The 25,765-nt window shown below is 51.9% G+C and overlaps 2 protein-coding genes across 7 annotated transcripts in view; one reads left to right on the top strand and one right to left on the bottom strand.

Annotated features, from left to right (window-relative positions):
* The first annotated feature begins 230 nt into the window (after positions 1-230).
* Positions 231-23,338, top strand: PIK3CD (phosphatidylinositol-4,5-bisphosphate 3-kinase catalytic subunit delta). Of its 3 annotated transcripts, none has more exons than XM_038159525.1 (24): positions 231-302; positions 5,612-5,685; positions 6,049-6,212; positions 7,073-7,301; positions 7,940-8,163; positions 8,935-9,060; positions 9,705-9,854; positions 10,128-10,217; positions 10,810-11,031; positions 13,841-13,937; positions 14,255-14,385; positions 14,985-15,044; positions 15,186-15,353; positions 15,837-15,958; positions 16,117-16,260; positions 16,809-16,908; positions 17,507-17,685; positions 17,888-17,997; positions 18,262-18,340; positions 18,568-18,735; positions 19,057-19,180; positions 19,816-19,961; positions 20,217-20,349; positions 20,789-23,338. In XM_038159525.1, exons 3-24 carry the CDS (start codon positions 6,072-6,074, stop codon positions 20,924-20,926), a joined length of 3,081 nt encoding a protein of 1,026 aa, XP_038015453.1. In that variant the 5' UTR covers positions 231-302; positions 5,612-5,685; positions 6,049-6,071; the 3' UTR covers positions 20,927-23,338. The 3 variants fall into 3 exon arrangements, with proteins under 3 accessions (XP_038015453.1, XP_038015451.1, XP_038015452.1); XM_038159523.1 differs by having other exon boundaries at positions 8,935-9,114; XM_038159524.1 differs by lacking the exon at positions 231-302 and adding an exon at positions 338-4,947 and having other exon boundaries at positions 8,935-9,114.
* CLSTN1 (calsyntenin 1) overlaps positions 23,000-25,765 on the bottom strand; it is a 29,726-nt gene continuing 26,960 nt past the window's right edge. For 2 of the 4 annotated variants that reach the window (XM_038159519.1, XM_038159522.1), the window contains one exon: positions 23,000-25,380. In XM_038159519.1, coding sequence (XP_038015447.1) covers positions 25,186-25,380 — 195 coding nt within the window. In that variant the 3' untranslated portion in view covers positions 23,000-25,185. The remainder of the gene's footprint in view (positions 25,381-25,765) is intronic. The other 2 variants (XM_038159521.1, XM_038159520.1) reach the window with 1 other exon arrangement.

Here is a 25,765-nt window from a genome sequence, read left to right as displayed (position 1 = left end):
GCTGCCGCCGGTACCGAGTGCCGCCGGTACCGAGTGGCTGCTGCCGGTACCGAGCGCCGCCGCGGCCGCGCCTTCCCCGCCGGCATCTCCGCTGCGTGCGGAGCGGGGCCGCGCTGCCGGGCCGGGGGGCACCGGGGGGCACCGGCAGGCACCGGGAGGCACCGGGACGCTGCCGGCGGTGCCCGGGGCGGGGCGGGCCCGGCGGGCGCGGCCCCTCGGCGGGCGGGGCCGGGGCGGCGCCGGAGCGGGGCCGGGAGCGCGGGAGCCCCGCAGCCCCCGGGAGCCCCCGGCTTCCAGCGCAGGTGAGCGCCGGGAAGGGACGGGGCCGGGGCCGGGGCTGGGGAGCGGGGCCCGGGCGGGCCGGGGGCTCCGGTGCGCGGCCGGCGCTGCGGGGCCGCCTGCGGCAAATGCCGGCTCCGCTCGGGCGCCGTCAGCGAGCAGCGCTGCTGCTGCTCGGGAAAAGAGCTCCAGCCTCACGGGGAGCGGGGCTCGGCAGAGCCGCTGAGCGCCGGGCTGCGCGGCCGCAGCTGCCCTGCCTGCATGGATGGATGGATGGAGGGATGGAGGGATGGCAGGCAGCGGGCTGGCTCTTTTGGCCGGTAACCACTCATCACCTGCCGGCCCGCCCCACGGGGTGCTGCTGGTGTCTGCCTGGCCTTTAGGTGGCTTTGGCACATGGCGCCTTGTCGCCACAATTGTCCCTCCCGGGCTTGGGGAGTGGCGACACCTGGTCATCCGGATCTTCCCTGGTGGAGGGCTTGTGCTGCCTGGCTCAGGTGCTCGCAGCCATGTGTGTTTCTGCTGTGGGTTAGCTCTGGATCATGTTTTTGGCAGGGCACGAGGGTCTTTTAAGGGCTCCCAGGGGAGAGTCTGGAACGTGGCACACTGTATGTGCCTGAGATGGGAACCTGAAAGTTGAATGTCGTGACAGAAGTCGTTAGAAACGCGTGACTTGTGTTTTGTTTCCATCAACAAGATGGACTCGGGTTTCTGGTGTTGTGGAGCCGTTGGGAACAGTTGAAAAAGCCTAATTTCAGCAACTTCTTCAGCTGGAAGCTTTCGTTTATCACAACTTCCTCCAGCTCCCAGGCCCTGCCTGTGTGAGCAGTAATAGCAAGGGTGCAAGGATCTCATATCCCTTTGCCAGCATGCAAGAGTTACAACACCCCTCATGAGTTACAGGCTGTGCTGGTGCATGTCAGAAAGCTGAAACATGGAGGATTTGTTGTTTGGTGTTGTGCAGCAAACAGTGGTCGGGTTTGGGAGCAGAGCTGTGCACGGTGCTGGTTTTCAGGCTTTTCCTCTAACCACTGAATATACGGTTTCCCACCAGGTAGTTCCCCAGGCAATACTGTGAACTTGCCTAGGAGCTGATTGGAAGTTCCCACCAAAGTTCCTGAGTCTCCCATCAGATGCTTTTCTTGCTCTGTGGTGTCTCTCTGTGGTGATTCTGTTTTACTCCCAGAATGAGGAATGGCTTTACATTTATTTTTCTCTTGAGTTGCTTTGCCTGAACTCCTCTTTCCCTCCCTCTGGCTATTGCTTCTGGTGGGATCTAAGGTTCTGCTGAGCCTGAATGATGGCAGATTGCTCTGAGGTCCTTCTGGAGCTGGGAGCCCCAAAACCTGCAGCCTGTTTTTATCTCCACATGTGCATTCTGCTTTCCTATCTCTTCTCCTGCTGACAACCCCTTTCATCATCAGCCCTGTGCACAAACAAGGTTATCCCCAGTTCAGATCACATTAGTGTAGTTCTGCTTCCATTGCTTGTCCCTGTGAGCCTGTTTTGTGGGAGCGTGTGTGTGTGAGGTGGGCATTGAACAATTTAAAAGCTCAAAGGAGTCTTTATTTCATTAAGGGAAGGGCCCAAGCCAGGGCATTCTTTAGCCCCAGTGGTTGTTTAAAGCTTGATCCTTGTCGTTTCCACATAACCAGAACAAATCCATGGATGGTAGGAAAATCCATGATTCTCCAGTGAAATCTTGCTGCCCAGAAGATGCTGATTTTTGTTAATTAACTGCTGGTTTCTATCAGCACCTCTGCTAGGGAATGGGATGCTCCGTAGGATCTCAGAGGCCTGAAGAGTTTGGTATGGGCATTGTCATCCCTTGCCAGGGACAGTGCATGGTACAGCTGCATCCATCTGATGGTTTGTGTAAGTAAAAGTCAGATTAATCAGGGCTTAGGAATACCTAAGCAAAGGCATTGTCCAAGCAGCATAACTGTGTCTGGTGTGTAGAGTTGGATGAACAATGAACTGCTGGTGAAAGAATGAGTGAATCAGTGCAGACAGCTGTGTGGCAGGACAGGAGAGATCAATATACAAAATGGAAGCTGATAATATGAAAAAGCTTTATTTCATTTTTATATTTGGTGGAGGTAGAAGTCATAGGATGGTAAACCAAATAAAGGGAATTCAAATATTCTAAACTCGGGTTGGAGGAAGATAAAAAGCCAGGCTCTCCATTTTAGGGGTTGTTCAGTGCTTGAATGGTTTTCCACATTTTCTGAGGGGTCCCCAGTGTCTTCCTGCCTGGTTCATGGCCTGAGTTTGACACTTGTGGGTGCGTTGAAGGAGGAACCAGAGACAGAGCTGGGGTGCAGCCCTGTCCCAGGAGCTGAAGGAGAGCAGAGATGGCCCCATGGCACAGCTGAGACCCGGATCCTGTTTTACAGGAGGCTGCTGGAAGCTGTGATGGAAACATCAGTGGGCACAGCAGCAGGGTCTGACCTGTTACACCGAAGGGAAGCAGCTCCAGCCTGGTTCTGTGTGTGCTGGAGTGGCAGGCCCTGGGTGCGAGTCCCCAGCAAACCCTGCCAGGGGGAGCCCCCCTCTCCCAAACCCCCACGGGCAGGCAGTTTGACACACTTACCTGCTGCAGGATTCTTCCCAATCTGTCTTGAAGGGCAATTTGGGGTTACTTTTACTGTCAGTCAGTGCTCAAATGACTTGTCTGAAGTGTGGACTTGTTTTACCCTGTGACCCCAACCAGAAAACCAAGACCCAGCTCAAACCTCTCTCAGAGCACACCGAAGTGCTGTGAGAGCTCAGAGCTGGTTCAGCTGTGCCCAGTGTACTGATGGTGTGCTAAAGCCATGTCAGACACGTGTGTACCTCAAAATTCCGGGGTCTCCTCCCCCAGCCAAAGCCATGCCTGCAATGAAAGTGGCTTCCTGCAGTCTCCCACGCAGCACATCACCTGTGAGCTCTGCGCTGCTCATTTCCTATAAGCTCGAGAGGTATTTTGGTACTCCTGGGGTTTGTAATTTTGCAATTTGTTTGTGGGTGTTGGAGCTTCCGTGTCTGTCTGGTGCTGCAGCCTCGCAGAGGAACGCTGCTCCAGGCCTGATCTTGCTGCTTTCTCTTTTGCCTTTTCCTCTCCAAAGCAGTTGCATGTTGTAAACAGCAGAGCTGCGGTTGATAAACCTCACAAGAGGAAATTTGTGTTAGTAGGTTTTATGTTGGCTGCTGGCCTGTTAAATACTGGCTGGGTGGTTTCAGATGTGCACCCTGACACTCTGCACAAATTCACCTTGCCTCAGATTCCTCACCTGTGTTCCCTCCTGCAGCTGATGCTGTGCCTCTACTCTCTACAAGGCATCCAGTAAAATTGAGGTTTTGTTTCTGTCCCAGTCCATGGACTCCTCCCATGTGGGCATCAGCTCTGCCTTGGCCAGCTCCCCTCTTTGCTGAAGATACACATTTATTACCTGCACACTAAATACTGCAAGGGGAAGCCTCAGGGAGGGGAGAGCAGCCTGTAGCTTTCCTGCAGTGTAGGGAATAAAACTGAGGCAGAGGGCACAGGGGAAGTTGTGGACCTGCCTTCATCTAAAAAGTGAAATTTTGTCTCGTGGTTATTTTCCTCTGCCACTTTTACTGCCCAGTGATGAAGAGGTCTGGGCTTTAAAAATTGTCAATTATATTGGAGAATTTTTTTTTTTTTTGGAAGACTGCTGCAGTGAAAGACAGAGAGTATATCTCAAATTACTCCAGTAGTGTAAACCCTGCCAAAAAGGAGTGATGCTGCACTTGGCCGTTCACAAATGGCAGAACAACCCAGAGAAAAGGGAATTGTAATTACTTGTACACATGAGGTGCAAACAAAGTTGGAGAACTGAGTTCAGTTTCCCAAGGCAAAGGGGAAGAGGGAAGTCAGGCAGTGCAGAGTACCCATCCATGCAGAGCTGGCCTCATGTAAGAGCTGTCACATCAGATCTGAGCTCCAACAAGTAGAACATTCTGAATTTAGCAATGGGAAGGGGAGAGACTTGGTGAATGATGTATTAGAAATGATGAAAGTCCAGAGTTATTCTTCCTTTGGTATATTCACACTAGGAAAAAATCCTGAATCCTCTAAATCAGGGAGTTTGGAAAGACAAGGGGCTGAGCTTGAACTGACACTGTAGTGCTCCTGGCTTAGGCAGGCCCTTCATATTCTCTGGGATGTGGTGCCAGATAGAAATCCTTAGCAGGAGGAAGCAGCTCAGCCTTGGCTGTGTCTCTGTCTCTGCTGGTCAGTAGAGTTGTGGCAGTTTGCTGATTCAGGCTGAGGTAGCAGACACACCAGAAACCTGCTGTTTTCAGTGTTGATGGGCAGAGAACAAGGCCAGCTTGTTCTGCTTTATTCAAACTCGTAAGCCTCGCCTCCTCCCCCTCTGCTGCCCTCCCTGCAGGGCCCGGGGTGGTTTGTGGTGATGCAGCCTGTGTGCTGAGGAAGCAGGACAGATAAAGCACAGCTCATGTTTCTGGGAATCCTGACCTCACTGCTGACAGGGAAGTGGTGTGCTCCAGGAGCTGGCAGATAAGATGCTGGGCTCCTTGTGCTCGCTGGAGCCCAGGGCTGGCTCCTGAGGAGCTGCCAGCAGGACTCTGTGCTCTGGGAATCAGCTGCACTTTGCTCAGCTTCTTCCAAAGTCTCCACAGCCACGGCTGCAGAGCTGCGTTGTAAGTTGTGAATGGGGAAATGTTGTGCTGGTTTCATGGGCTGAGGAGAAGGGACACAGACTTGCTCAGGGCTGGGCACCTTCCAGGCCGTGCCACTGGGATGTTCCTCTGCTGACCTGGCAGAAAAACTGGTGAGAGGGAGTTGGGGTGAGCTGGTTTCTCTGCTGAGGTGGTTGCAGAGCATTAGTTAGAGCCTCTTCTGTCCCCTGCTGGGAGCCAATCCCCCAGTTCCAGAGTCTCCTGTGCGAGGGGACACCACGCTCTGCCACTTGCCATCCATGCAGGAAGCCAGAGGTGTTATTGCTGTAGCATTTTGCTTGTGGGCAAATTGATGGAGACTTTGTTACAGGTCTTTGAGAAAGGAAATGTCTGACAGGCTGCTGGTGAATGCCTTTTGTTCCATCCTGTGTTTGACAACAGCAGTCTGTACCTGATAGTGTTCAGATTCCTGTTCTCTTCGCATTCCTTGGATGTGCTGGAAATAAATTGCAGCATCCTGCCAGGGGACAGGCTGCAGATGGAATTAACAAACTTATTCTGGTTGCCTCCCTCTTCATTTTTCTATACTTGTAGGGAGGGGATGTACAGCAGAGGATTATTTGTTTGTGTGTATAAAAATGCATGCATAGTTGGAACCAGCAACAACTCTTTCTCCCTCTTGCAGACTGGAACTGAGCTCTGGAAAAACAAAGTGGAGCTTGGAGCATGTGGCCTGAGGATTGCCTTACACAGCCAGGGGTAGGAACTTACTGTTTCTCTTGGCTGCTTGGTCAAGGATGAGCTATTGGGACAATGCCTTTGTTCTCCAGAGTAGATCATTCTCTTATTTCTGTGTCAAATGCAGGTGCAGATGTTAATCCTGGCCTAGAAGGGATTAAGAGAGGGTTGCATTGAAATACAAACAAATGCTATAGTTGCATGTGGCTCAAATGCACTGAAGTGGAATTTTTGCTAATTTACTAACTTTCCCTGAGCTTTAAGGCTGTGCTGACCTTCCTTTCTTTAGGTTCTTGTGCACATTAATTTTCTACAGAGCCCAGCACAGCACTGAGCAGATAATGTGCAGTCAACAGCACCAGATTGTTTTCCCTTTTCTTGCAGGTGGTAGCTAAGCAGTGAGCAGGATGCCCCCAGGCATTTACTGCCCTACGGAATTCTGGTCCAAGGGGGAAAACCAAAACATCCAGGTGGACTTTTTACTGCCCACAGGCATATACCTAAACCTCTCAGTGCCCTGCAATGCCAGCCTGGGCACCATCAAGCAGGTAACAGCCTTCTGCCAGCTCTGGGTGACAGCCTGTGTTACAGCCAGAGGCCCATCTACTGCAGAGCTCTTAGGAGGAGAGTCAAAAAAGGGATATGGAGTCATGTGAGAGTGCTATCCACAGGGAGAGAGGCATCCTTGGGAACTGGATGGTGTTGACAAGGCTTGAGAAGCTCTTGGCTCCTGTCCTTGGCGCCCTGACAGATTTCATGTTACTGGGGGCAAGTTACTTAACCCAGTTTTGTTTCCAGTGTGAGCAATTGCTGTTTACAGGACCAGAGTCAGCAGGTGCTTACTGTGGGATGTTCAGGTGGGGCTTATTTAAATGCTCAGGTTGAGGGATTGACATTGCCCGAAACAAAAGCATGAAGAAAGGGAGTCAGTTAAAGGCACCTACAAATGAACCTGGCCAGCAGCTCAGCTGCAGCTGGAGCCACCAGACCTGGCTGAGGAGCAGCCTGGGAGGGCAGGGGGCTGCGAGGAGCTGGGGCTGTGCTCTGCCTTAGCTGTGTGCTGAGGGACAGGGGGTGGGTGACAGTGGCAGGGTGACAGCAGCAGGGTGAGGGAGGGTGACAGCGGGAGGGTGACAGAGGGAGGGTGACAGCAGCCGGTGATGGTGTGCATGGTGACAACAGCAGGGTGACAACAGCAGGGTGACAACAGCAGGGTGACAGTGGTGTGGTGAGGTGTGCAGGGTGACAGCGGCAGGGTGACAGCAGAGTGACAGTGGCACGGTGAGGTGTGTAGTGTGACAGCAGCAGGTAGCGGCAGGGTGACAGCGGCAGGGTGACAGCGGCACGGTGACACCATGCAGGGTGACAGTGGCAGGGTGACAGCGCAGTGACCCGTGCCCTCCCGCAGGTGCTCTGGAAGCACGCGCAGTATGAGCCGCTGTTCCACATGCTCAGCGACCCCGAGGCCTACGTGTTCACCTGCATCAACCAGACGGCCGAGCAGCAGGAGCTGGAGGACGAGCAGCGCCGCCTCTGCGACATCCAGCCCTTCCTGCCCGTCCTGCGCCTCGTGGCGCGCGAGGGGGACCGGGCCAAGAAGCTCATCAACTCCCAGATCAGCCTGCTCATCGGCAAAGGTCAGCTCACCCCCACGGGCTGCTGGCTCTGGGGACACACAGCCCTCGCCCCCAGGGACACTGCTGGCTCTGGGGACACACAGCCCTCACCCCCAGGGACACTGCTGGCTCTGGGGACACACAGCCCTCACCCCCAGGGACACTGCTGGCTCTGGGGACACACAGCCCTCACCCCCAGGGACACTGCTGGCTCTGGGGACACACAGCCCTCACCCCCAGGGACACTGCTGGCTCTGGGGACACACAGCCCTCACCCCCACGGGCTGCTGGCTCTGGGGACACACAGCCCTCACTGCTAGGGGCACATGGCTGCTGGCTCTGGGGGCACACAGACAGCCTGGCTGGCTGCAGGGCAGTGCTGGGACACTGGGACAGCAGCAGGGTCCATCTGCAGGGGATGCAGGGGGACACTGCCTGTGCAGGGCCAGGGAAGGTGGTGCTGCCTGCTGGCGGAGCACTGGGCTGTGGGGACACCCATGATCACCATGATCAGGGGTTGCTGGCAGCTTGGCTGACTGCTTTTGGCCACATGTTAAACACGTGTTCAGGGATTCTTCCACAGACACGTGAGGAAAAGGCTGATTTCCCCCACTGGCTGCAGATGCTTATTGTGCCTCCCTCTCTTGCCTTGCCCCCAGGTTTGCACGAGTTTGACTCCGTGCAGGACCCGGAGGTGAGCGAGTTCCGTGCCAAGATGTGCCAGTTCTGCGAGGAGAAGGCGGCCCAGCGGCAGCAGCTCGGCTGGGCAGCGTGGATGGAGTGCAACTTCCCCCTGCAGCTGGAGCCCGCTCCCAAGGGCCTCAGCTCCCTGCAAATCCCCACCAAGAACATCTTTGTCAACGTCAGGTTCCAGTCTGGCGGGGTAAAGCACAAACTTTTCTGTCGCGGTGTTTGATGGTTTGTGCTTTTCCTTTGGAAGCCTCTGTGTGTGTGGAGACAGAATGATGTGTGCCTGGACAGCGTTTGCATCTGTTCAGTGCTCATTCTCCAGACTGCTTCGCCTGTGGAGATGGCTGGCAGGGAGCTGTTCTCCCTCCTGAACGTGCACTGGGTGTACTGGTTAGCTGGGAGCTGAGGTTGCTGCGTGCACGTGGGATGGAAACCTTTTTTGGGTTTGGGTAGGAAAGGAGCCAGGCTTTCCTTTGAATCCAGTACTTGGCTTTCCTTTGGGAGCTCAGGAGCTTGCTCAGCAAGCACTGCTTGCAGGCCCTGCTGTGTGCTGCCCATGGCCCCTGTTCCTGCCCGGGCTCATGTTCTGCCTGTTGTGCCTGGGCACGAGGCAAGGTCACCCTCTCAGGAGAGCAGCCTTCAGAGCAGTGTGTTTGAGCTGGGGACCCTTCCAGCCTCTGCCCTGCTGCTGGAATGACTCTGGGAAGGTTTTTAATGACTGGCAGCCACACGAACTGGTCATTCTGCTGAAAATTGAAGTTCCTGATTTCCAGCCTTGTGCTTACACTGCTGAAACTTGCTCCTGCCCAGTTTGGCAAACATATCCCTCTTATCGTGGGCTGATGTGTGTGATTGTACCTTCCCATGCTGCTCCTCGTTGCCAGCAGCAGGAATGTTGCTCCCTGTCTGTGCCACGCCAGCCCTGTGCTGTGCCTGACAGTTTGCTGTGCTGTTGGGATTGCAGGAGAGCTTCATGTTCCAGATCTCCCCCTGGGAGTTCCCCATCACCCTAATGGGCTATGCCATTAAGAAACAGGCCACCGTGCTCCGCCCCGAGACCGTGCAGAAGCCAGAGGACTACACCCTGCAGGTGAATGGGAAATGTGAATATCTCTATGGGAACTACCCCCTGTACCAGTTCCAGGTGAGCCTCGTGTCTTGCTTTGTCAGTGACTGTTCCCACATGGCCTTCTCTGGCTGGGGCGTGGGCTGGGCCGTGTTGTGAGCTGTTTGCAGGAGTGCAGCACATCAGTGACAGCACCTGGATGCTACCTAGGACAAAGGGTACTTCCAGCAACATAACCAATCCCTATTTTCGGAGGGCCAGTGGTCTAAACCTGCCCCTGGGTGCCAATCCTGTGTAAATACATTTACAGGCTGTGGTTCTGGAAATATCCCCGTGGGATGAGGGTTCTCCCATTGAAAGTTGGGCAAGTAATCCTGAATCATGTGCTCCTCTGGCAGGGCAGACTGCTGCTGGGAGTGCTGAATCCTCCTCAGTGTTTTCCCTTAATGCAGCCATTTGAGTCCATTGATGAAATGCCAGCTATAAAAGCCACTTCATATTCTCAGCTCTGGCAGCATGAGGCCAGCGAGCTGCAGGTTTATAAAGCAAGAGGAGATCATTGAGAGCTGGAGTGGGATTGTTGCTGTGTCCTTCCCCGGGTCCCTGCAGGGCTCCTGCCTGGGCTGGTGGCTCTGGGGGGTGGCCTGGCTGACCCTGTCCCCCCGCAGCACATCCGCAGCTGCCTGCAGCGGGGCCTGACCCCCCAGCTGACCATGGTGCACTCCTCTGCCATCATTGCCATGAGGGACGAGCAGACCAACTGCATCACCAGCCCCCCAAAGGCCGCCTCCAAGCCCCCCCCGCTCCCCAAGAAAAAGGTAAAAGGGGACAGGGACCCCTGGGCTCATCTGTTGGGGGACACGCTGGTCTGGGCTGGAACAGCAGTGGGTGCTCCCTGCCCTCCTCAGGGCAGGTTCACAGTGGGGAATGGGGTGGGAATTTCCAGCCCTCTCCACAGCTTCCCTGGTTGTGCCAGGCTTCTTGCTCTCTTCTGTGGGACCCAAAAGCATGGAATGGGAGATGAGTTCGGGTCCTGGCTTGAGAGGCCTTTGTTGCATCTGTTCCTGATCAGAACCCTTTTCTCTTTGCAGCCAAACTATGGCTCCCTCTGGTCCTTGGAGCAGCCTTTCTACATCGAGCTGGTGCAAGGCAGCAAGGTCAATGCGGACGAGAGAATGAAGGTGGGCACTGGCTCGCTCCGGGGTTCGTGCGTGTGCTTTCCCAGTCGCTCCCTCTGGTGTGTGAGGGGAGGGCAGGGGAGGCTGGCAGCGTGGGCTCACCTGCTCCTGAGGGGCTGCACGCAGCCCTGGGGCAGCCTCTGGGCTGCAGCGCAGCAGGGATGGGGAGGCAGGTGGGCAGACAGCCAGGAAAGCTGCTGCACAGCACGCAGAGCTGCTGCCCTGAGCTAAGGGCATTGTGCAGGGCAGGGGAAAGCCAGCCCTGAGGGGAGAGGTGGTGGCTGGCAAAGGGGAGGCGCAGAGGCCTGGGACGTGTGGGGTGTTGGCCATGAGGGGGGAAATGAGGAGCGGGGGAACAGCTGCCCTTTGGAAAGGAAGGAAAGTGGGCAAAGAACGTGTCACATTAATCAATATGCAAGTCTGCATGAAGTGAGAAGGTAACAATGCCCTCAGTGAAGCCGAGCAAAGAGACTGCAGAACCGAGGGACAGAGGCAGGAGGAGGACAGCGTGTTGAGGGGAGCTGCCCTGTCCCACGCCCCCGAGCCCCCCAGGCGAGCCCTGCTCACGGCGTGCTGTCCTCCCTGCCTCCCTCAGCTGGTGGTGCAGGCGGGGCTGTTCCACGGCAGCGAGATGCTGTGCAAGACCGTGTCGAGCTCGGAGGTGAGCGTGTGCTCGGAGCCCGTGTGGCGGCAGCGCCTGGCCTTCGACATCAGCGTGTGCGACCTGCCGCGCATGGCCCGCCTCTGCCTCGCGCTCTACGCCGTCGTCGAGAAGGCCAAGAAGGCTCGCTCCACCAAGAAGAAGTCCAAGAAAGCTGTAAGTATTCTTGCTGTAAGCTGTGGGCCAGGCCGGGGCTGGGCCAGGCCACGGAGCACAGTGAATCCTGGACAAGGGGCCTTTGCTTTCAGAAGGGTTCCTGGTAATAAAGCAGCTCGCAGGGCAGGGGCCAGGGGCTCCTGCAGCAGGAGCAGGAAGCTGAGAAGTGGCTGCCTGTAAGAAAGGCTGTTATGTGCAATTTCTTCTCTAGAAAGACCATTGGGAAACATACCCAGCATCTGACTGGACCTAAAGAGGAATCACTTATCTTGGTGTCCCTGTTTCGCCCTTCTGCAACTTCCTTGTTTTGAAGTTGAGGTTAAACCATCATCTCTGTTGCATTTTCTTTCTAACAAGGTCTTTCCTGCAAATGCCCAGTGGAGCAAATTACCAGCTAGGGAGGGGGAATGAACTGAGGAATGTAAACATTGGTTATGGCAAGGTAAAATTGAAGTGCAGATTCTTCAAGGTCACTGTTCAGGTGTTGCAGACTAACCAAAGTGTTAAATCACCTTGGAAGCTCTTGATTTGAGCATCTTAATCAGAGGTAGTGATATTTTTCACTTTCCAAATCTTCTATTCCGTTAATAATTTAGTATCTAAAAGCAGATCCAACTGCAGCCTGTAACTGAATTGCTGATTTCCCAGAGTTGTAATGTAAGCCTCAAGCTCCTTCCTTTATGAGCAGCAAAGGCATTTGTGCCGCTGCGAGTTATTGTTTGTGTGGCCACAAGGACTGCTCCCGTGCCCTGAGGAGAGGGTTACTCATGCCATCTGTGCTAGAGAGCAGAGGAATGAGGCACTGATGAGTGTGATACAGAAGATTTCAGTTCTGCTCACTCCTCCTCGCTGCTGGGAGGTTCACTGAGCTCTGTTGTGCTGACATCAGTGGGGTTCTCAGGGCTGCTGTGCAGTCATGTCTGGGAGCCACAGCCAGCTCAGGAATCCTGCTTGTGGGGACCAATTTCTGGGTTGAAGACTTCAGACTGGAAACATTCTGAGGCCAGGACCAGGATTAACAGTTTTATTGTTGGGTTTCTTTTTTATTTAAGAATAGCAGAACCCCAGCTCTTGCTGGAGGCTTTTGTTGGACAGATCTGATTCATCCACAGGCTGGATGATTGTGGTCACACTGGAATAATTTTCAGTTTTGAAGCAGTCAGTAGGAAATCTTACTGTTCTGATTGACAAAACAGAGCCAGTCTGTTTAGCTGAGCTATTAGGAGGATCTTATTCATGTGTGTTCTGGTGCTGGGGAAAGCTGGGTGCATTCTGATGAGCTTTTAGTATAAAATCACAACATTCACTACAGCTGAGCACTGAAAAAGGGAATTTTTCCCCATGGTGAGCTACAGCTCTGAGTGAAGTGCCCAGAAATCATTTCAAATGATTGGTAAGGGCAGGTTACAGAGTGCACCCTGATTTGTTTGTTTGGTTTGATTGTTATTTTTTTCCCTTACTCAGAGGTTAATTCCATGCATGTTTTTATATGCAGACTGTCCAGAGCAGATAGGTGGGACTAAATCCACAAATTAGTTACTGCCACAAAAGCAGGCATGTCTGCAGGCTGACTGGATGAGTCAGAGGGTTAATGTCACCCAGAGGGCTGGCTTTCAGTGTTCCTCTAAATCATGCAGGAGATGGCTGTCTTTAGAATGCTGGATCCTTGTTTTGCTGGACCTCATCCACCAGAAATCTTGCCGTGTGTTTTGGCAGGCTCTGAGCTGTGGTTACATGTCATTTACTCTGTTAGAAAAGGTTATTGCTGCTGGTGGTGTTTTATTTGGCTTTTCCCTGTTGTCTGGAAGCTGATGTCTCAAATGTGATTTCACTGAAGATATTTGGAGTAATCAAATCTGCTCCAAGGTTTGTGAGAGGCCGCTTGGAAGTGACTCATTTTGTCACGTTGGAGGGAAATGGGGGCTCTGTTACCTCCCCCCAGTGCTGGGGTGTTCTGTGGGGCAAGGCTGCTGCGCTGTCTAGAATGCCCCAGTGGAACCAGACTCTGTGTCTCTGTGGTTCCTTCCAGCGTGGCTCTGTTTGTGGGTGAATTTCTGCCTTGTAACCCCTTTCCCAGCTGTTCTGTGCTTCAGCCGTGGTGTGATCTGAGCCCTGAGTGCTGCTGCATGAGGTCAAGTGTTCCATCTGGGGAACCTGACTGCAGGAAAGCTGAGCTCACTCGTGGGATGTGTGTCTGCTCTGGGGCTGGGAGCTGGGTGAGGGCAGGGGATGGGTTCTTTGTCTTGGCCATGTTTTGCTTGCTGGAGTCTCCCTCCTCTAAAATGAGGCTGGGTTGGATTTGTGGGGTTTATTTTGGGGGTGTGGTGAGGGATTGGCAGCATGAAGTTTGATTTCTGTAGATAGTGTTTATTATTGTACAAAGAAGCCAAGCCTTTTTTTCCCATTATGAGCTATTTCTAGCATCCTTTGTCTCGTTTTCCAAAATCGTGCCTGCTCCGTGTTCCCTGTTTCAAAATTAAAGTTCTTCTCCCTCCTCTCAAATTGTGCAATATATGAAATATGTAATGGTTCCCTCAAATATTGAGTGCAGAGTAGCAAGGCCTTATTGGAAAATTAGATTCTTCAGCTTTGCCAGATATCAGGTGGTGAAGTTCCAGGCACATTTGTGGGGAGCGTTCGGTGCCATTCAGCACCACACAAAAGACCCCAGGTTTTGGCAAGTGCCCCGTGTCATCCTGCACTCTTAATGTAGGAGAATTGAGCAGGCAGGGTGTCCCTTGGCAGGGGGGTCTCTCGGTGCCCTGCTCCAGCTGGGCCGGGCAGCCCCCCACGAGCTCTGTCCCTGCAGGACTGCCCCATCGCCTGGGTCAACGTGATGCTCTTCGACTACAAGGACCAGCTGAAAACAGGGGAGTGCTGCCTGCACATGTGGTCCTCCTTCCCAGGTATGGCACGAGAGGGAGCTGCTGGCCCTGGGCATCCTCAGCCTCCCCTGGAAGTGCAGTGGCCACTGCTCCGTGCCCTGATGGCAGCTGGAGCCCTGCCGAGGCAAGGCTTTGTTGAGCTTGGCTTTGCAGGTGTGGCCTGAGGTGGCTGCCCACCTGAGGATGCCACGTGTCCCTCACTGGGGAAGGCTCAGGAGGGTGGAGGGCTCGTGGCCAGGCAGTGCCCAAGGCAGTGCCCAGGGACAGCCTCTGCTCTGCTTTCTGCACCAAAGCTTCGCAAGATTTGGGCTCATGGTTTTATGTGCTTTGTTTTTCAGATGAGAAAGGGGAACTTCTGAACCCCATGGGCACAGTGCAGTGCAACCCCAACACAGAGAGTGCAGCAGCCTTGGTCATCTGCTTCCCCAGCGTGGCAGCACATCCTGTGTACTACCCATCCTTTGAGCAGGTGGGGCACAGGGACACTTTTAGGAATTCCCTCACTGTCCCTTCCAGTGGGGAACCTCTGGGGCAGCCATCAACAGCGACTGGGTGCAAGCAGACTTGATTAATAGATATTGTTGACTGAAAATGTCACATTTCCTCTCACCTGAGGGACCTTTGAGTGAATACTTTTCCAAGCTGTGAATTACTGAGGTAAAGTTGCTCTCATAGATGAGCATTTGTTTAAAAAATGGGTTTAACTGAGCTGCCTTCGGACTGCATTAGGCTCTGCAGGAAGGAATAGGAATAAAGGGGAAATGAGTGAAAGCAGGCAGCTCCCTCCCTTTCAGCAGAGTGATAACATGCCATGTGTGAGGTGCAGATTTTCCATCTGTCACTGCAACTGGCCAGACAAGTGGAGGAAGAGATGTGCCTGCTACAGGGGAGGAAGGAGATCTGCTCAGTGCTCCCCAAGAGGCAGGGTCTGCTCAGGGGCTGTGCCAGGCAGAAAGGGGAGCCTGGGACAGCTGGCAAGTGACTGAGCTCCTGTGCAGCATGAAGTGATGGGGACTACAGTAACAGAGGAACTGAGAGCCTTTCTCACCCTCTTTATTTGTGTCCCAGCTGCTGGAGCTGGGGAGGAATGGAGAACAGCCCCGAGCTGCCCCAGAAGATTCTGAGGAGGTGAGTCCTCTGGCATCAGTTTCCAGCTGCCTGCCAGCCTGGTTTCATGGGCTGGTTGTTTCCCCCTTACCCCTGGTTGTGCCCCAGTCCTGCAGGGTCTGTGTGGGCTGGCTGAGCCCAGGTGTGCCCTTTGCTGTGCAGAAGCTGCAGCTGAAGGAGATCCTGGAGCGGAGGAGCCACACGGAGCTGTACGAGCACGAGAAGGACCTGGTGTGGAAGATGAGGTACGACATCCGTGACCAGTACCCGCAGGCCCTGGCCAAGCTGCTCGTCATCACCAAGTGGAACAAGCACGAGGATGTTGCCCAGGTGAGGCCGTTGGGGCTGGCAGCCAGGGCTCCTTTTTCAATCCATCTTTCAGTGTCTGCATTCAGTGCCGTGTTTGGCAGCCCAGCTGAGCAGGGGTGCTTCAGTTTTCTCAGGGAAGTTCCCAGCTGAGGTCTGGCTCTTCTGGGCTCTGTTTGGTTCTGGGGCCTGTCCCAGATTCGTTACTGGCCAGCAAGGTCTTGTTTATCCCTTCGAGAAACTGGAGGCAAAAAAAAAAAAAATCTGTATAATTCTTGGGAAAAAAAGAGATCTGGATTGAATATTCTTAAATGATAGTAAGAGATCAGCACAAGCCACCTCAATGGATCAGTGTTTGACCTGGTATCTGCAAACTTGCTGTGAGGCATCTATAAATAGTGACCCCCTGTAAGGAGCTGCTCTTTCATCGGTAGAATTTCAGATTTATATCCACTGTCATAGAAGCCTTGTTCCCTTTTTTAGCTATTTTCTTTTTGCTCATTACAGATGATTTCCCTGCTTCAGACCTGGCCAGAGTTGCCTGTCCTGAATGCCTTGGAGCTGCTGGATTTCAGCTTTCCTGACCGTTATGTTGGTTCCTTTGCTATCAACTCCCTGAAGAAGCTGACGTAAGTGCTGTCCCCAGGGGAGAGGCAGAGCCCTTTCTATTTCTGCTCAGGGCTGCTGAGGGGCTGTGAACAGGAGTGACAGCCTTGTCTTTGCAGCTTTTACAGGGACAGTTATGGCAGTGACAAGGCTGTGTTTCACGTGTCCTTTCTGTCCACAGGGATGATGATGTGTTCCAATACCTGCTGCAGCTGGTCCAGGTGCTCAAGTATGAATCCTACCTAGACTGTGAATTGACCAAGTTCCTGCTGGAAAGGGCATTATCCAACCGCAAGATCGGCCACTTCCTCTTCTGGCATCTGAGGTGAAGAGCAAATGTTTCAGGCTTTTTCTCAAAAATCAAGGGAAACCAGCATTTACTGAGTCCCTCATTGCTCTGTGAAGTGGGAACTGCTACTTTTTACCTCGGGTGCCTCAATAAGAATTATTCCAGGAGAACACAATATTGGTTTTTTATTAATTTCTTTTTGTTGTTTGTCATTTCAGTGGTGGTATTTGGGTGGGGTTCTGTTTCCAGAATTTATATATTTTTGTGACTATATACACACATGCCTCTGAGCTGGAATTTGCTCTGGGCTTCCATGGCCCCCTGCCATCTCTGAGCCATAAGCTCTGAACTGTTCTTGCTCCCCAGTGATGTTCTCAAAGGAGGGGTAGGGGATTGAGTCACCCAGAAAGATGTTTCATCACCTCAAGCAACGGTTTTCCTCCATCACCCTCAGGGTGGGGGCATTTTCTGTCCTTCCCCATCACATGGGATGTAACCAGCAGCCAGGTGCCTGGTGCAGGGGACAGTGAGTGACTCTGCAGCGAGCCAGCTCTGCTCTAACCCCTGCTCTGCTCCCTGCCCAGGTCAGAGATGCACGTGCCCGCAGTTTCCCTGAGGTTTGGGCTGATCCTGGAAGCCTACTGCCGGGGCAGCACCCACCACATGAAGGTGCTGATGAAGCAGGTACTGATTGCTTTGGGCCTTTCTGCCTCGGGGCCAGTTCTCAGCTCTCGGCTCTCTCAGATTAATGTTACAGTAGGACAAGAAAAGCCTCGTGAGGGCTTTGGGGTCCCCTGGAGCTCCCCCAGCCCTGGGGATGTCACCCACACAGGCTGCAGTCTGTGTCTAGAGTGGTGTGAAATGTGCAGAGCGCTGCTGTTACTCGACCAGCTGGGTGAGGTGCTGTCCAGAGGGAGCTGCTCACAACCAGAACTCCCCAAAAGCACTGAGGGGCAGGCTGGGCTCTCTGTCTCATCCTCTGCACTTTTCCAGCCAGGGCACCTCACTTCTTCCTTTGGTGTGTGGTAATGTGCTTTATTCCTGCTGCAGCCATTGCCTTGCAATGCCTTTGTGCCCAGCAGAGTATCCACAATTAATTGTGGATCTTCCTCAAGCAGATACTACTTAATTTGTTCTGCTGCAGTGTGTGAAATTGCTACAAATCGAAGAGGAAGTAAGAGATGGAACCAAGGTTTATATTTCACAGGAGATTTTAGTGTTTTTTAAACTTTCTCTAGGAATTTCCTATTTGTCAATCCTGTTTCATCCCTCCCTTTTTCAGGGAGAAGCACTGAACAAGATGAAAGCTCTGAATGACTTTGTGAAAGTGAGTTCTCAGAAGGCCACCAAGCCTCAAACCAAGGAGATGATGCACATGTGCATGAAGCAGGAAACCTACAGGGAAGCCCTTTCCCACCTCCAGTCCCCCCTGAACCCCAACATTATCCTCGCTGAAGTTTGGTAAGGGAGAGATCTGCACCTCTGAGTCTGTGTGAATTTTGTGCTTTGCTTCACACTGGAGCCAGGCTTTGGGTTAGCCCAAGGCTCTTTCCCCATGGAAGTCCCAAGCCCATCAGTGGGTGGAGTTGCTGTAGGACTGGCAGCTTGGATGGCTGATATTTTCATAGATGAAAACTCAGAGTATTATTTTTATTTCCTCTAGTGTGGATCAGTGCACCTTCATGGACTCCAAAATGAAACCTTTGTGGATTGTGTTTAATAGTGAAGAGACAGGTGGAGGTGGAGTGGGTATAATTTTTAAAAATGGAGATGGTAAGTCTTTATTATGCTTGTGAAAATATATCTTTTAGTCTCAAGTATTTACTGAGTGAGTGGGCCTAAATCTGGACCATTAAGATGTTGTGTAAATTAGGAACTTTATTGGTTTTGGGTGAGTTTTTTTGGTAGTAATCTGAAAATATATATTAACTCCCCTCTATATTTCACCTGCTTCCCCGTTTAATTAAGATTTTAGTGCAGTGGTAATTGGATGCCTTTGAACAGTGAAATTCTGTTTTGCTCTGCAATGCTGCCCAGATCTGCGCCAGGACATGCTGACTCTGCAGATGATCCAGCTGATGGACATCCTGTGGAAGCAGGAGGGCCTGGACCTGAGGTGAGCAGTGTGCACACAGCTGTCCTCCTGCACTCAGTCGAGGCTGCTTTCCCTGCGAGCTCCTTTGGCCCCAGCAGCTCTGTCTGGTGTTCTGGGAGCAGCAGGGCAGCTTCTCTGGGGTGGGGAACTGCAGAGTAGAAAGGGAGGCAGGCAAGGGAGAGCTTAAAAGTCACCAGGACCCGTTTGCGGGCAGGATTTCAGTGGAAGGGTTTCTTTCATCTCTGCAGGATGACCCCTTATGGCTGCCTCTCCACAGGAGACAAGACGGGGCTGATTGAGGTGGTCATGCACTCGGACACCATCGCCAACATCCAGCTCAACAAGAGCAACATGGTGGCCACGGCTGCCTTCAACAAGGACGCTCTGCTCAACTGGCTCAAGTCCAAGAACCCGGGGTGAGGGCTCACCTTTCCCTCCCTGCTCCTCTTCCTTCAGCTCTGCACAGCTCCGGGCTGTCCCGTGGGCTGTGGCTGCTCCCCTGCCTGGAGGCCTGGTGTGGATCTCGTTTCCACTGTGGACACCACCTTATTCAGAGCCCTTCAGTTACAGACCTCGCAGCTCATCTTGTGAAGCAGGGGTGGGAGTCCTGCCTCCAGAGAGCAGTGCGGGAGTCCAAACGAGCTTCCCTCCCTCCTCCTGCAGCTGAAAACAGCTCTCCCCGGGCAGTACTGGAGTCCAAAGCAAAATCACCTTCCACTCTTTCCTACCCTCTCTAGAGATGCCTTGGACCAAGCCATCGAGGAGTTCACCCTGTCCTGTGCTGGCTACTGCGTGGCCACCTACGTGCTGGGCATCGGGGACCGGCACAGCGACAACATCATGGTCCGGGAGACGGGGCAGGTAACCGGGCACCCGGGCAGGGCAGGGGCAGGGGCAGGTAACGGGGGCACCTGGGCAGGGCAGGGGCAGGGGCAGGTAACGGGGGCACCTGGGCAGGGCAGGGCAGGGGCAGGTAACGGGGGCACCTGGGCAGGGGCAGGTAACGGGGGCACCCGGGCAGGGCAGGGGCAGGGGCAGGTAACTGGGACACCCGGGCAGGGGCAGGGCAGGGGCAGGTAACGGGGGCACCCGGGCAGGGCAGGGGCAGGGGCAGGTAACCGGGCACCTGGGCAGGGCAGGGGCAGGGGCAGGTAACCGGGCACCTGGGCAGGGCAGGGGCAGGTAACGGGGGCACCCGGGCAGGGCAGGGGCAGGGGCAGGTAACCGGGCACCTGGGCAGGGCAGGGGCAGGGGCAGGTAACCGGGCACCTGGGCATGGGCAGGGGCAGGTAACGGGGGCACCCGGGCAGGGCAGGGGGCTCTGCTCAGGGCAGGGGAAGGGCTCTGCCCAAAGCAGGGCCCTGGGCAGGGCCACTCTCCCCCCTTCCTAAACCCTATGGCCAGGATCTGCTCAATGAACTAACTGAAGAGAACTCAGCTCTGATCAGCTAAAACAGGTAATATTCTGAATTAGTTTTGGTTTTTTTTATTTGCAGCTGTTCCATATTGATTTTGGTCACTTTTTGGGGAACTTCAAGACTAAATTTGGTATTAACAGAGAACGAGTCCCTTTCATCTTAACCTACGACTTTGTGCATGTCATCCAGCAAGGAAAAACTAACAACAATGAGAAGTTTGAAAGGTAAGTGCTGGGAGTGCTTAAACTTGACTTCAGCTTTTGAAGCTCTAAATTTTTAGCATTTATTTCCACCAATGAGTAGTAGTAGTATAAGTATTTAGTATTTATTTCTACCAATGTGCAGCTTATAGCTGCCTGTACAGATGGAAGTAAATAAATTATTAACTGGAGAGAGCAGGGTTCAGACTGGTTAAATGCTTTACAGAGTGGTGCAGTCGGCAGTCCTCACTCCTTTGGCTGCTCTTTGCTCCTGCCCAGGTTCAGGGGTTACTGTGAAAGGGCCTACATGATCCTGCGGCGCCACGGGCTCCTCTTCCTGCACCTCTTTGCACTGATGAAGGCTGCTGGGCTGCCAGAGCTCAGCTGCTCCAAAGACATCCAGTACCTAAAGGTAAGAGGCAGAGCCCGTGCAAGGAGCTAAAACTGAGCAGATGAACTCCAGTGGCTGCCCAAGGCCCTGTGCAGGACATCAGAAATGCCAGGTCCTGGTGCTCAGAAACCTCTTCTGTTTCTTCACCTGAAGGCAGCAGGTGCCCACTGGCAGGGAAGGAGGCAAAGCCCTTGGCTCTCATTTCCTACTTTGCCTCCTGAGTTGTAACCACCCCACTTTGTCCAAGAGCAATTCAGAATGTGCTCTCCTGCACCAACAGAAGCAGAGGGTGCAAGTGTTTATCAGAGAAAAAAACCTTCTGCAACTGCAGGAACAATTAAAAATAATTGATGGCTACTCCATTCCTCCTTTCAGTGGAGTAATTTCTTATGAATAAACATCTTACTGGTTGAGCAGTGACTTGTTCAGTTGTGCACTGATTTGTGCCTCCTGCCTGCAGGACTCCCTGGCCCTTGGGAAAACTGATGAGGAGGCACTGAAGCACTTCAGAGTGAAGTTTAACGAGGCCCTGCGGGAGAGCTGGAAAACCAAAGTGAACTGGCTGGCACACAACGTCTCCAAAGACAACAGGCAGTAGAGCAGGAGCTGCCCCTGCCCAGGAGAACAGAGCAGCCCCAGCCCAGCCCTGACAGACAGTGGTGCAATGTGCAAGATCCCCCACCTCGTTGCCAGAGATCACACATTGCTGCATGACTGAAAACCTGTCGGCCTGTCCTCGGCCACACCACCGTGGCTGCTGTACCTCTGTGGGGACAAGGGAGAGGCGTGAGGCAATAAAACTACTGCATACAGTGAAGGTGGGTAGAGGTACTGTACCCCTGAGAACTCCTTCAGCTTCAAATCCATGTTTCAGTGGAAGAGTCGAGGCAGTTGTAACGCCCCTCCCGTGTGCTAATGTCTGTATTTCTATTTCCTTGGAAATTTAGCTGAGCAGTGGTCCCCCCATGCCTGCAGCCTATCTAGGACAGCACTGTTACAGCTCAGAGGCATTACCTTCAGCATGTGGTCACTCCTGCCCTGTGTCAGTGTCCACTGAGGTGGGTCAGCTCAAAGCACACCAAAGCTGACTTGGACAATGGTTTTACTCTGCCTTGAGACAGCATAAAAGCATCCACGCTGTCACATTGCTTTCTGTCTGCTCCAGAGGCTGAAGTGTTCTGAAACTGAGCTGGAACTCAGCTACTGCTGTCTAGAACTGATGGCACAAAAGCAGCTCTGAGGTGGCCACTGGATCAGGTACTTTGCTTTCCAAAGTTAGGCTTTAGTTGAGCCTCAAGTAATTCCTGCATTTCTGCATTTATTTTGGTTTCAAACCTGAAAACGCTAAGATTGCATTTTCAAATTAAAGTACTTACTGCTTTTCATAAAAGACGTTAAGCTGTGAGGTCTGTTCTGGTTTGGATCTGTTCATACAAACCCTGTTGCCTCTCAAGCACCTGTTGGTAGAAGCAGCAGTTCTGGCATAGAAGACACCTCATTTTAATTTAATTTAACCCTGGGAGAGCCCCTTTTCCTACACCTTCAGATGATACTGTGACTGAAGCACTCAGGCTCTAACAGCTGCTTTGGTACTGGAGGGAAATCCTGCAGGATTCAGAGCCCTATGCAGGCTGATCAGTGAGAAAGAGTCCTGTGCCTCTGCTCCATTTTAGAGAGTAAATATTGCTATTTCCTTGCTTATTAAACTAATTTACAGAGCAAAAAGTATGCAAAAAAAAAGTCTTGGGCCCTGTGCAAGGGGAGATGCACTGAAACTACAGCCCCGATCAGGTTCTTGTGGAAGGGCAGACACTACAGTTCCAGAGCTGCAGAAGCAATTCTCTTGCAGTGCCAGAGCCTGGGGGTCAGGTGCTGCAGCACTGGCCCCCTGCCCTCCTCAGGCCCTCTCAGCAGAAAGGCCAGGCCCTCACAGACTGCAGAGCAGTGGCTCTGTCCTGTCCCTCACTTTGAGAAGTGCAATAACACGAAGGTGTAGCAGTATCAACTGCAAGAACTGAGCACAGTTTTACAGAGCTTACTTAGTCTGGAAAACTTGACTTACCCAGGAGCAGTAAACATTCAGTGAGTCAGCGTGCAGACCTTCTTCTTGTACACCCTGGGAGGGTACCTTGGAGAAATCTCTGACAGCTCTGTTGGGTCAGCAAAGAGCCTTTGACTCCAAATTCACAAAGCAGCAGCTCACCTGATGGTTTTCAGCAAGCTGAACTGTACTAAAGATTGAAACTTAGATAATTTTCAAAAATGTTCCATTTCATTACAAGTGGCTTCTCATTTTTATGAATATGCTCAGAATGATAGACCTATTTCTATTTATTTAGAGATGTTTCTGTCATTGGTTTTTTTTAATTCTGTACAAATGGATTGTGCTTATTCTGTTGCCTTTGAAAAAGAAGTATTTTTTTAAGCCAAACCGTGGTTCTGCAAGAAGAGAATGTTTACATGTTTAGCTTTTCAGTTGTGTTAAGCACATGTTTTGTAAATAAGAAATAAAAGATATTGACAAATTGTACACAAATGCTGCCAAGTCCTTCTGTGCTTGAGAGCAATGACCACAACACTCTCCTACTCCCCCAGCACAGGCAAAGTAAGGCAGTTTATAGAACTGGATTCTATTTTGTTTCACTCAGGAAAATAAAAAATGCAAACAACCTTTAGAACCAGAAATTTATTGTAGCTTATAGACTTTCCAAACTGACCTGTTACCAATATACACATCTGAAAAGTTATACCCACAGTGGCTACAAACTGCATCAGGACATGACAACCCCTCAGTATTACCATTAAGTCATGATCAGTTTTGGTCTAAAATACAGCAGCTACAGCAACAGTATATGGAAGGATAAGTCTTCTACACATTAACACAGGACAACTGTCAGACATAAGTTAAAAGTTTCCCAGTTTACTTAAAACTAGCAGTTAATTACCACGTAAGTAGTCAAAACCATTTTCCATTTTAGAAATCTAAAATTTTACATTAAAAAAAAAAAAACAAAAACCAACCCCAAAAAACAGTAAGCTCTGGTGTGGGTTCTTTCCCTGCTGCCAGGTCCATCTCTATTGTAAAGGCACTCCTCAGTCAGGTTCCCCCAGAGCAAACCCCATGGGTCCCAGCAGGTGAGAGGGGGCTGCTCTGGACCCCAGCTGTACAAACACGTGGTCAAGCCTGATCTTTTATCCCTCTGCTGCTCAGGACCCTCTGTGCCCCTCGCTGGCCCTTCCCCAGTGCTCCTGGCCCTGGCTGTGGCCCGCTGGGCTCTGCACCCACAGCCAGGAGCAAACGCTGGCGCTTGGCTTACCGTGCTCAGGAGGGAATGCAGTCCCAGGCTCCTGTTACAGGCAGAACAAGTTACTCTTTACTCCACCTCCACAGAGATCAAGCAGAAATTCATTATTCACGACTCTGCATCAGACCAAATAAAGTTAAACGACCCTGCCTGACGGAAAAAACAGCCCCCCCATGTTTGTACCCTTCAGCTACTGCCCTCTGCAATCCCAAAATGGAACTGGGATCAGAAACAACCCAAATCGCATGAATTAACATGATTCCCAAGGTTTTCTGGTTGGATAGTTTATGCTACAGTTTTTCACCAGCAGGAAAACACAATTACTAAGTGTAAACAAAGGCTTAAAACACCGACGATCTGTACAAGGGGCTGCAGGGGAGGAGCAGGAGTGTTCAGTGGTATCAGCTGCACCCCAAACCCTCCCACTTCCAAATTAGAAAAATAACAACAAAAAAACCCCAAATCCCTATCCATGTAGACTGGTAGCCCAGGTCTCAGACTCCCCTGCCCCAAACCTGTCTGCAGTGTGCCCAGCCCACACTGGACTCCAGGCACTCTCCCCAGAACTACCAGGAGCTGTGGCCACAGCCCACAGCCACAGCACACAGATCTGCCCACCATGCATGTAGTGTTGTTTCCCCAATAACTTAAAAGCCTTTATGGCAAGCCTTAATTGGAGAAAAAAATAAAATTAAAAACAAACTGTAGTGCACAGGGGAGCTGAACCTCTGCAGAGGTTCCTAAAGCCTTTACAACTTCTCACAAGCTTGTCTGTTCCCTCTGCAAAAAAAAAGGAGATGAAAGAAGAGGAAGGAGCTCAAGAGAGCGGGGCATGAGCACACATCGCAGTCAAGGCCAAGACAGAGTTACTGAACATCTACACTAAGAACTGTGCCCGTGCTCCTGCTGCAGTAGGATGAGACTTGGAATAGTTCATGCTGCATGATTTTTCACTTTAGCATGTTTTAAACCCCAATCTCTGTTTTCACTACCACAAATGACATAATTACATAATTCCAATATATTTACAAAATATTAAAAAGTCTTGTTAATCTTCTACATAGTAACCTCATTCTGCCACTTTACACATGCACTAATTCGGGGGAAAAAAATTAAAAGAAATCAACAGGCTGAAATGAGCAGCTTTACCCTTTGTCAACAAGCAATCTTTGCATCTTTTAGAAAGAGAAAAAGGAACAAAGCCAAGTTTCTTTCACTGAGCAAAAAAAGACAGTTCAGAAATTCATGTGCAATGGCTACAGAGCTGTAGAGTCACTTAGCTGAGATGACATGAAGAAAAAAGTGCAAGGTGGTTCCTCACAGAGCGTAAAAAAAATCCAGTCACTGAGGCATGGCTGAAGGAAGAGGTGCTAACTACAACCCTAAACATCAGGAACTAGCTGACAGAACACAAACACGGCTTGTGGGGGTTCAATCTACTGGCCAGAATGAATTTTTTTGTTTAAAACACCATGAATCCTTGGTACCAATGGAGTGTGTTACAGTGGAGTCTTCTAGAGCGGGAACATAAAGACAAAGGGAGCAGCTAGAATCAATAACTGAGGGTAGAGTCATCCCATTCCAGCTGCTGCTGTCTGTTAACATTCTGTTGGTCCTCCTCCTGCTCTCCCTCTTCCTCCTCACTGCTTTCAGACTCTGCACTAGTGATGTCATCTTCTTCTCCATCTTCACTTTCTTCTTCCTCCTCTTCCTCCTCCTCTTCACTGCTGTGTTGGTCCTCATACGTCTGTTCAGACAAAAATTAGCTGTCATTACCACACTGGCTAAAATTCTTTCTGTTCTTTATTCAAGGCATTACATTGAGGAAGAGCTATTGCAGATTCCCTGCTGGATTTCGAAGTTCAGCAGGAATTTGGCAGAAACCAGAAAAGACAAAGGAAGTAGCACATTGTAAAAGAGTTCTGTGACAACCCTGGCACTCGACACAAACTGGCTCTGAAGGGTGATCCAGAACTGCAAATTCTACCAGGAAAGGATCTCACAATAGGACACAGGGCACGAAGGTCACAGGTCTTTCTTGTTCCCAATTTTCTAAACATTCATGTCAGCCACAGAAGAAGGTAACATCATGAACACAGATGTTCTGACAATAAATTCCTGCGAGTTTAGAC

This window comes from Motacilla alba, chromosome 21 (genome assembly GCF_015832195.1).
Source record: "Motacilla alba alba isolate MOTALB_02 chromosome 21, Motacilla_alba_V1.0_pri, whole genome shotgun sequence".
Classification (NCBI taxonomy): domain Eukaryota; kingdom Metazoa; phylum Chordata; class Aves; order Passeriformes; family Motacillidae; genus Motacilla; species Motacilla alba.
Note: the sequence above shows the minus strand (reverse complement) of the source record. Positions and strands in the feature narration are given on the sequence as shown.